The following is a 9,788-nucleotide window of genomic DNA, read 5'->3' on the forward strand; positions in this document are numbered from 1 at the left end:
GCAAGATGGCTTGTTTCCTGTGTGGACAAAATTGCAAAGGACACTGATGCAATCAAGCGAGGTTGGAAGAAGGCAAGATTACTGTTAGGCAACAGTGACACTGATTGGTCTGTTTACACTGTCATTTGTGATGTATTGTGTGACCATTCTGCATTCATTTGTGTTTTTAACTTATTGAGTAACTTGTGGTTCTGGTTGATGATTTCAACATTTGATGACGTGTTGCAATGAATAAAATATGTATCTATTATTTATACTTATATTTGCGTTTTTAATTTTTGCGATTGAGTCTCGTTCGCAAAACTCGCAATAATAAAACGGTCGCAAAAAATTCCCTGTTTACAGTATTTCACTATCTCACACAGTTAGGCACTCTGATACTTTCAAATTTACAACAATGAATTCATTTGTAAATAATTTTTTTTATATAAACATCACAAATGTTTATTTCCAAAGACTAACTTTGCCCAAATCTCCAGATTGATGAGCACGCTACTGAATTCATTGACGGGGCAGTCAGGCAGACAGTGTACCAGAAGTTCTGCTCAACACTCCGTCAGTCTGTGGGCGATGATGTCAACTGGAACCAGATGGCGCTGGTGTTCCATGCCACGAAGAGCGCGCTGAAGGTGGCAGGGGTCGGGAGCAAGAAGGCGAACGAGCTGAAGGACCTGACTCTGAAGTATGTGATGGAGAGGTGTGCGTCCTGGATAGTGGACCAGGGAGGATGGGTGAGAATCATAGTTTCAGCATGGACATTCATGATAATCTTGACCTGTTCGTGTCCAAAGTAGGGCTCTTATGTGTACTCATTTACTTGTTGCTGACAGAGAATCATAGTTTCAGCGTGGACATTCATGATAATGTTGATCTGTTAGTGTCCAAAGTAGGGCTCTTATGTGTACTCATTTACTTGTTGCTGACAGAGAATCATAGTTTCAGCGTGGACATTCATGATAATGTTGATCTGTTAGTATCCAAAGTAGGACCCTTATGTGTACTCATTTCTTGTTGCCGACAGAGAATCATAGTTTCAGCGTGGACATTCATGATAATGTTGACCTGTTAGTATCCAAAGTAGGGCTCTGTCGTGTACTCATTTCTTGATGCCGACAGAGAATCATAGTTTCAGCGTGGACATTCATGATAATGTTGACCTGTTAGTATCCAAAGTAGGGCTCTGTCGTGTACTCATTTCTTGTTGCCGACAGAGAATCATAGTTTCAGCGTGGACATTCATGATAATGTTGACCTGTTAGTATCCAAAGTAGGGCTCTGTCGTGTACTCATTTCTTGATGCCGACAGAGAATCATAGTTTCAGCATGGACATTCATGATAATGTTGACCTGTTAGTATCCAAAGTAGGGCTCTGTCGTGTACTCATTTCTTGTTGCCGACAGAGAATCATAGTTTCAGCGTGGAAATTCGTGTCCTACAAAGGATTTATCCCAGGTTTTCCTGGCAGGTAAATTGGGGGAATACAGTTACTATTTTTTTAGATTCCGAGGTATTTTAACATTATTAACAGGTAACTAAGCATTGAAACCTCTCACTATTTATTGGTCATGTTTTCAGTGAATTACAAGATAGCTCTTCAAAGACTTACGACCATCATAGCGCTAAGATTGTTTGTACAATGGCGCCCAGAATGGGTTTTTAGACACGGGCACTTGAGTCCATTTTTGTCCTGCCATTAGGATGTGATTTCTAAATTGAAATGCAAAGGTTAACCTAGAAATCAGCACAGACAGAACTAAATTGTGAATCAGTATATGACCACACAAGATCACTGAATTCTCAGCAAATTATGTTCAGACACACAGTTTTAGATTTACAACAACAAATTGGTTGGCACAAGCAATAAGTAACAGGCACCATGATATATGTCAGTGCACTCACGAATGTCCAGAATATTTCACTGTCAAATGTCTTGATGCAGGGCTGTCTCTCTTTTTGAATTTGGAATAGTGTTAGAAGCTGGCACGAATATTTTACGAGTGCTTCAATCATTTGCTTCAATCACTACAATACAAATAGTCTTAGAACAGTCTCTTCTTCCACATACCACTACCCTCCCTAATTCAAAGACATTGGTGCGATTCTGTGTGACACAGTTTACACCTAGAGCAAAAGAGGCATGATTAAGGGGGCATAACTCTGTTTTGCCCCGAGGCTTTTACACTTTATATTTGGTTTATTTTGTTTGTCGTTTAACGCCACACTCGGCAATATTGCAGTTATATGACGGCTGTTTGTAAATAATCGAGTCTAGACCAGACAACCCAGTGATTTATATCATGAGCATCGATCTACGCAATTGGGATATGATGACAACCAAGTCAGCAAGTCTGACCACCTGATCCAGTAACACGCCTCTTACAACAAGCATAGTCGCTTCTTACCTTTATATTTGAACTTTCAGACATGGATACATTGCAGACTTTTTAGCAGTGACTGCACTACACAAAATGTATCCATGGCTGAAAGTTCAAATATAAAGATCCATATCTGAAAGTTCTTTATATTTGAACTTTCAGATATGGATCCATTTTCTGTCTACTAACCTAAATAGTTCATTAAGCATTGCTTTTATAGATTTTATTACCTTTTTCATAAACCTAATTAAATGTTTTGCTCTGGTTTTGGATCAGTGGCTAGGATCGCAGACCGTGATGTGGATTGATACTGACACTGCTGTCCACTGCCCCTCCCAATTATACATTATAGTCCACCATGTCCAATGTGGGTTTTTTTTAACTACAACATAAAATCCAAAATCATCAAATGTTTCAAGAATCGATATCAATCATAAATATGTGAGTAGAATGTGTATTAATTTACTATATTCCTTGTTTCAGGAAAGTATTGTCAGTGACAGTGATTCAGAGCTTGATTGAGAAAGGACCAGTTTCCATAGCAACGCAAGAGATCTCAGCCTCCGGGAGCCACTTCAACTTTGAACAACAGTCAACATTCTCTATGGCATCAGTCTTTCCAACAAACTTTTCAGGTGCCTATATGGTCAGTAACATGAATGTCTGTATTCCCAATCTCATTAAGATCAGACATATTTCCTTTGATAAGATACCTCTGTGCATCAAGATCTGACAACCTGCTGACGGAAGTCGTGTCAGGGGAAGTCAGAACAACCTTTGACCTCCCAATCTAAATGAAGGATGAGTGGTTTCTTAAACAAAAAACAACTCTCTTACATAATTTTACTGTAGTGCTTTGACTCCTCAATTCAGAAATTTCAATTAAAGAAAAGATAACCCACACAGAACACAAGTATTCTTTCGATGGGCCTCCTATTTGGGTGTAGATGCAGTGCTAAAAAAATGACAGGATGTGTAACATACCCACAGGAATATAATGGCGCAGCCTTTACTATTTTAATTCCGAATTGGCCATTTATGTTTATTTTCAAGAAACTGAAATCACATATTCTATTCTGAATGATTCACTCGCTTGTGCTGAGAATTTAGAAGCTTCAGTGCTGTTTGGCTGTTAGGAGAATTTACATGCTTCGGCCTCCTATTGGGATGTGAAGATCAGAATTTAATGAGATTGCTATATTCCCTCGTCTACTTCTTGGTGTAGGGTGTTGGGAAGTCAGTGTAAATATGTCTCCAAACATCACCATCTTGCAATTTGATCAACTCCTGCAGAACTTCAGATAAAGAATTTCAGCTTGATTCCTGAATGTTATCTGTGCACCACAATGATGAATTGGCTTTCCCCTTCTGAACCGAGAACATTCATCACCAAAACGTTTGTTTCATGTCAAAATTAGTTTTTTATGTGTAAATAGTTTTATGTTCACCAAATGATTTGCAATTTGGCGTTAAGATGAACATTGTAATGATAATCAAGATAATGGTTGGGATTGGGATTGGGATTTTAGATCTCTGATTATGTTTGTATGACATACTAAAAATACGAATAATTTGGACTAAAACGACTTCTAGAAAACCTGTGATAAGGTTACAAAGATAAAAGTTGAAATTTGGATTTTCAAAGATTTGGGGTCATGTTGTTTTTTTTTACATAACTCTATGAATGCTGAAATATTTGTCATGTTTCAAAATGTAAAAAGCCATGTATGTTTTATTTGTTATCGAAAGCTGTCAAATCAATAAATACTAACACATAAATATTGAATGGTTTATTATGTTGCATTTTACATGTTTTAATATTGATAGAAAATGTTAAAAAACATTCAATGAAAATACTGTAAATCATGTAATTAATACATCGCCAAAGTATTGCGAGTGACGACCCCTGGCTTAACATGCAATGAAATTAATGTGAGTACTCTACCTTTAAACAAAGATGCCGTCGTCTGGATGACAACTGTTATAAAGGCAACATGTGCAGACTTGACGCGGTCCTCAGTGATAATCAGTGAATTTAGCGCTGATTTACAGTATTTATTGACTAGTCCCTAAATAATGTTTAAATTTGTTTAAGCAAGGGGTATTCACATTTTTTGCATTACTTTCATGAACTATAGTGGTTATGTCAACGTTATGATGAGATATTACAATGTTATAATGTGAGCTACCACAGTTTGTGTTTTCTGGAGGAGTTCTTGTAAGAAAAGAATGAAATCCGGTGTATGATATTTGCTCATACCTCATGTTAATCAGTGATATTTTCTAGATGATTATTTTATAGAATGTTTAATATCGTTTTTCTATAATGGAGTAAAAATTTATAAATATAGCACCTTGTCTGTGATGAGTTGCTCAGTCAGCCTACACAAAGCCCATAGTGTATTTTGTGGTTGATTGCTGTAATTCGGTTTTTGAGATGAGAGACTGAGAATTTGGGGGAGGGAAGAGAAAACAATTATACGTCATATATGTTATCGGTCAATCAAAACAATTAGATTGATTATTTTCAGCCCTTTTTTAAACTCTGGACTCTGGTCAATAATGAAAAGATTAAGGCATTGCAATGTGAAATGATAATTAAAATACCATATTCTACCAAATAAACAATCACTAATTATTAGCACTCCTTGTAATGAATAATATGAGGTCCACTGCAGATATGATATTAAATGTCACTGTCACCATCAGCATCCTCTTCACCACCTCCGTCCCCTGGCATTTATTTGGTTGAATATGGTATTTTTACTGTCTAGTCTTAGTGATCTAATGATATGATTGGATTTAAAAGTCATGTTCAAAAGGCACTTGTCGGCATTAGGTACTGTTTAGAAGAAGCATGCATTTTTTTAAACGGAATAGCATTCATTCCTCTTTTCCTAAATGATGATTCAGTGCCTAAGCAAATGATTCTATCTGGTAACTAATTAGTCTGTATTAACAATTGATTCTGTATGTTAAATCTTTAATGTGTTATTCTCATCTGTGTTAACAAATGATTCAGTGTGTTAAATGATTCAAGGTGTTATATGATTCAATGTGTTAACAAATGATTCAAGGTGTTAAATGATTCAAGGTGTTATCATGGTTATATGATTCAAGGTGTTAACAAATGATTCAAGGTGATGACAAATGATTCTATGTTGATTATTCTGTTAACAATGATTCTCTCAGTTTGCAAATGATTCTCTATGTTACCAAATGAATCTATATGTTAACAAGATTGTATGTCTTAACAAATGATTCAGTGTGTTAACAAATGATTCTGTGTGTTAATCAAAGTGACAATAGTCCATATTCAAAAGAAATCTCTACCCAAAGCAGAGTCAATTGTACATTTCCAACTACATCATGAGCATGTGTTTATGAATCACTATAAAATAGTGATGATACCAGGTGTTAGCGAAAAGATGAGAGTATCCTGCCCCACTGGTTGCAAATTATTCTCTGTGTTAACAAATAAACTGGATTCGTCGTGGTGCAGGTGTACGAGATGTTCACAATATGATATAGGAAATCTGGTTAGATTGATGAGACTGGCAAGTGTTCCCACAAATATAAAATTTGTACTGTGTCAATTGTTGCTACTTGTAAAAATTACTGTAAATTAATTCTTAAATTTTCATCCAAATCTTTGAAACAGATGTGAGACTGAAAGCATGTGTTTTTACCAAACTGTTCGCGGCATCTGAGTACTTGAACTGTCAATGGATGTGATTCACTTGATGACGTCTGGTACAGGCAGTGGCTGCAAAGTTCTGAGTCTTTGATGGTCAGCGTTGAGGGAGTTTGTTCCTAATTTCTTTTTGAACAATCTCCTCCAAGCTCCTCACCAATAGCAGCGCCCAAGGAAGCAGCATCATCTCCTAAAACTGACATGGATAGTTGTTTGAGTTCGCCCCTTCAGCAGAGATGTTTGGTGACAGTGTGCTAGCCAATTTTGTATATTGACACCATCATAAAATACCTATTCACCTTGATGAAATGCAGAAATATGATGCTATTTGTGTACTTGGGTCAAATGTAATCTGTAGGCATGGAAAGTATCGTACTTCATACATGCAAACTGTAGCAGGTGTAATATACATCCTTCGTAGTTAGTCTCATAACTGTCCACCACAATTATACAGCCAAGTACACACAAAATGATTTGTTCAGTCTGTTGGAAGTGGTGGATGTGGTGGGGGGATAAAATTATGTGAGACGGGGGTTTGGTAGGGGTGAATATTAAGTAAATAATTTATAGCCATACAGTCATAACATAGTGACTGATCTGACGTCAGATTTGAATTGCCCACCTCCGCATTTCTCCATCACCTAAATGTCAGAGCATTCCATGTGCTGCTGTAAACACTGTTTCAAACACTCAGCGTTAAATTCAAACAAGCAACATTTGTTTCACATATCTTTTCTTCAAGCTTATGACTGTCCAAATTTAGTTTTATGAAAGAAATCTGTTTATTAGCCACCAGACACAACAACAAAATTAGTTCTTTTATTACTTTTCAAATATAAGGATCAGTAAGATCTGTGTCCAGAGAAGTTATAAAGCTTGAATACATTACACTGATTTATCCTCGCCAAAGGCTCGGCAAATACCGATTAACTAAGACTTGGTTGATATTTCCCATATTAAAAAAAACACTCGTGACGAATCCTCTGTGTATGCATTGATGGTTGAAGGCCCATTACAAGGTAATCTGAATGTTTTCACAAAACAGTTTCTAATGTGTTTAGATAAGTATGTCTTTTTAACAAGTTTCTACATGAACGCTCCTGTAATTATGAAGATGCATACGAATGTTAGTTTCACACTGGACTGTTCTACCCAGCGTGTATTGTGTGATACAGTGTTACACATATGTAGTGTTCTCACTGGCCTTCCTCTGGTGATCTGGTCTGTTGTATAACGTCAGCCATGTTTCAGTTATAATTGTGTATGTGAAAACTGTATTTATGACAAACTTGACTGTATTTCATTGACTTCCATCACCGGAGACAACTCAGGATTATCAGTGAAATCCTTCTATGACAGCTCATGTAGTTGTGATCAACCATACTCTGATACTGCAATCTGTTTTGTTAGCATCCCTCATTTATAAGTGCCCTCTGTTTGTCATTTTTTTTATTTATTGTTTAATGAAACCCCCAAACACTGAAATAATATAAAAAATAAAGGGTGCCTTTTGACAAATGTGTGGGAGGGTCTCCATTTCACTATTGTTTTTCCTTCTAGGAACATGTGATGGAGGCTGAAACCATACATATCTGAGTTGCCTCCCTTAGCAGTGCAAGGATCCTCTGATCATGGGTTTAAATTTTAGATTTGCCATGATTATTACACTTTCTCTGTGGGCATTCATGATTGGATCAGAATGGTAAATGACTACTACTGCCCTTGGGACTTGTTGCTACACTCCGCGGACATGCCTGATATGATCTCCCTTGTCACTTGTGTTTAGCATGGTGTGTGTCTACAGTGCTGTCTCTTCCCATTGTTAACAGAGTTCTTTGAAACTGCTGTTCAAACAGTGTAATTATTTGGGCATCAATAGTAATTGACATGAAAGACAGCTGTTATCTGTGCTTGTCATGTATGTGTCCCACGTTTGAAACAAATCTACATGAGTGCTGGGTTTGTGGGGTGTTATGTTTTCCAATAAAAATATTATTATCTGAAGTTAATTCAAGCATTGGAAAGTCATCATCATCCTCATATGTACATGTTATGTTATGTCATATTGTTTGGGGGGAAGAGGCCCAGTCATCTATGGCAGGGCAATTAACTGTGCAGCGTTGCGTCCACACCAGAAACCTGTGATTGTTGGTTCGAATCCCTGTTCGCCCCGATTATGTTTATAGGTTTGTCAGCATCATACCCGTGCTCGTGGGTTTCACCGAAGTGGTAAACGTCTGAGACCTGCATCACATCAGGCTTTCCTCCCACATGAAGCTGATACGTCGTGATATAACTGGAATACTGTTCAAGGCAGAGTTAAACCAAAATCACTCACTCATATTGTGTGGTGCATGTTGTACCTGCTGGAAGGAGAAAATATAAATCAGATAGGCATTAAAAGTAAACTGCATCACTTTTTTATTATGATATTTTGATTTGTGCCTTGTGGAGATTTATAAAACTATGAAGATTCTTACTTATGCAATTTTTATATGAACTTTTAAAAATATCTTTGAAAGTATAAGTTTTCTACTTAATGAATTGGAACTTACCTTCGTACTGTTCCTATTTTACATGATGACAACTTTAGCCAGTCAGACACTATGCCAGTTAATGTCTGCAGCAAAGTGAAATAACACTTAGTTCATCCTTATGTTAAACAAAGTCATGACAATTTGTAGACTATATTAGTTCATTTTAGCCATTCGGAAATGATCATAAGTGTTTTATAACAGATTAGGGAAATAATATCTTAATCATCAAAATTTACTATTAACAACCCCTAGAGGGAGAATATGGTCATAATTTTGTGATATTCACCGCCACAATATGCATTTGATTTTGTGAAAATTTACATTGGCAGTGGTCGAATATTAAAACACCATACTTTGTTATTTACATAATGTCAGACCTTTGTCAATGAAATAAAGATGTCTGTCAATTTTATGCACATTCGAAGAAGCATGGTTATGATGTGTTAATATACATGTATGTATGATTGTTAATTGTTTTATAAGAAAAGTGCTTTGAATGTTTTATTATTATGTTATTATTGTGCTAGATATATATGTCTATCTGCATGTACTGAAGGTGTAAGTGTTCAAGTGAGAGAATATGTGCTGCGCAGCTTTTGATTTGGATAGCAGGGATAATTATATCACCAGTATATAATTAGGAGATAACTTTATGTGTTTTCAGATTTCTTTTCTTTCATGATAACTAAACTTGCCTAGTTGACAGAATGCGGTAAATATAAGTCATTCGAAATTGTTTAAATTAATATTGATCCAAGTTAATATTAAATTGAAAGTATCCATTTAATCATTCTAAATGGCACTTTTTTTTTCAAAGTTGTGACTGAGAGATAAAAGATATTTATGAAGAAATTGATTCATGTGCAGGAGATTTCAGGCTTCAAATCCTATTTAATCAATCATGTTTTCTAACTAATGAGATTGCAGCACACACTTCCAGTTGTTTTATAAGGGGAGAATAAGTAACGAGGCATTATGGCTTTTCTGTCTGGAGTGAGTGAGTGAATGAATGAATGGTGTGACCTCCAAGCTTTTGGCAAGATGCTTATTGTATTAATTCATTCATGAAGGAATTCTGAGTTTTGAGTTGGTAATTCTATATATTACTCATTTTTGTCACTTTAACGAAAAAAATACACACAAAAAAAGTATTTTAATGTCAACTCAACAAAGACACTTTT

The 9,788-nt window shown here is 36.2% G+C and overlaps 1 protein-coding gene across 6 annotated transcripts in view; it reads left to right on the forward strand.

The window, feature by feature from the left end:
* Window positions 1-4,935, forward strand: part of LOC139474863 (transcriptional regulator ATRX homolog) — a 28,390-nt gene extending 23,455 nt beyond the window's left edge. For all 6 annotated transcript variants that reach the window (XM_071258043.1, XM_071258048.1, XM_071258046.1 and 3 more), the window contains 2 exons: window positions 480-731; window positions 2,860-4,935. In XM_071258043.1, the coding sequence (XP_071114144.1) occupies window positions 480-731; window positions 2,860-2,898 (291 nt within the window). In that variant the 3' untranslated portion in view covers window positions 2,899-4,935. The remainder of the gene's footprint in view (window positions 1-479; window positions 732-2,859) is intronic.
* Window positions 4,936-9,788: the final 4,853 nt, after the last annotated feature.

This window comes from Haliotis cracherodii, unplaced genomic scaffold (genome assembly GCF_022045235.1).
Source record: "Haliotis cracherodii isolate W230 unplaced genomic scaffold, xgHalCrac1.p SCAF_3, whole genome shotgun sequence".
Lineage (NCBI taxonomy): Eukaryota > Metazoa > Mollusca > Gastropoda > Lepetellida > Haliotidae > Haliotis > Haliotis cracherodii.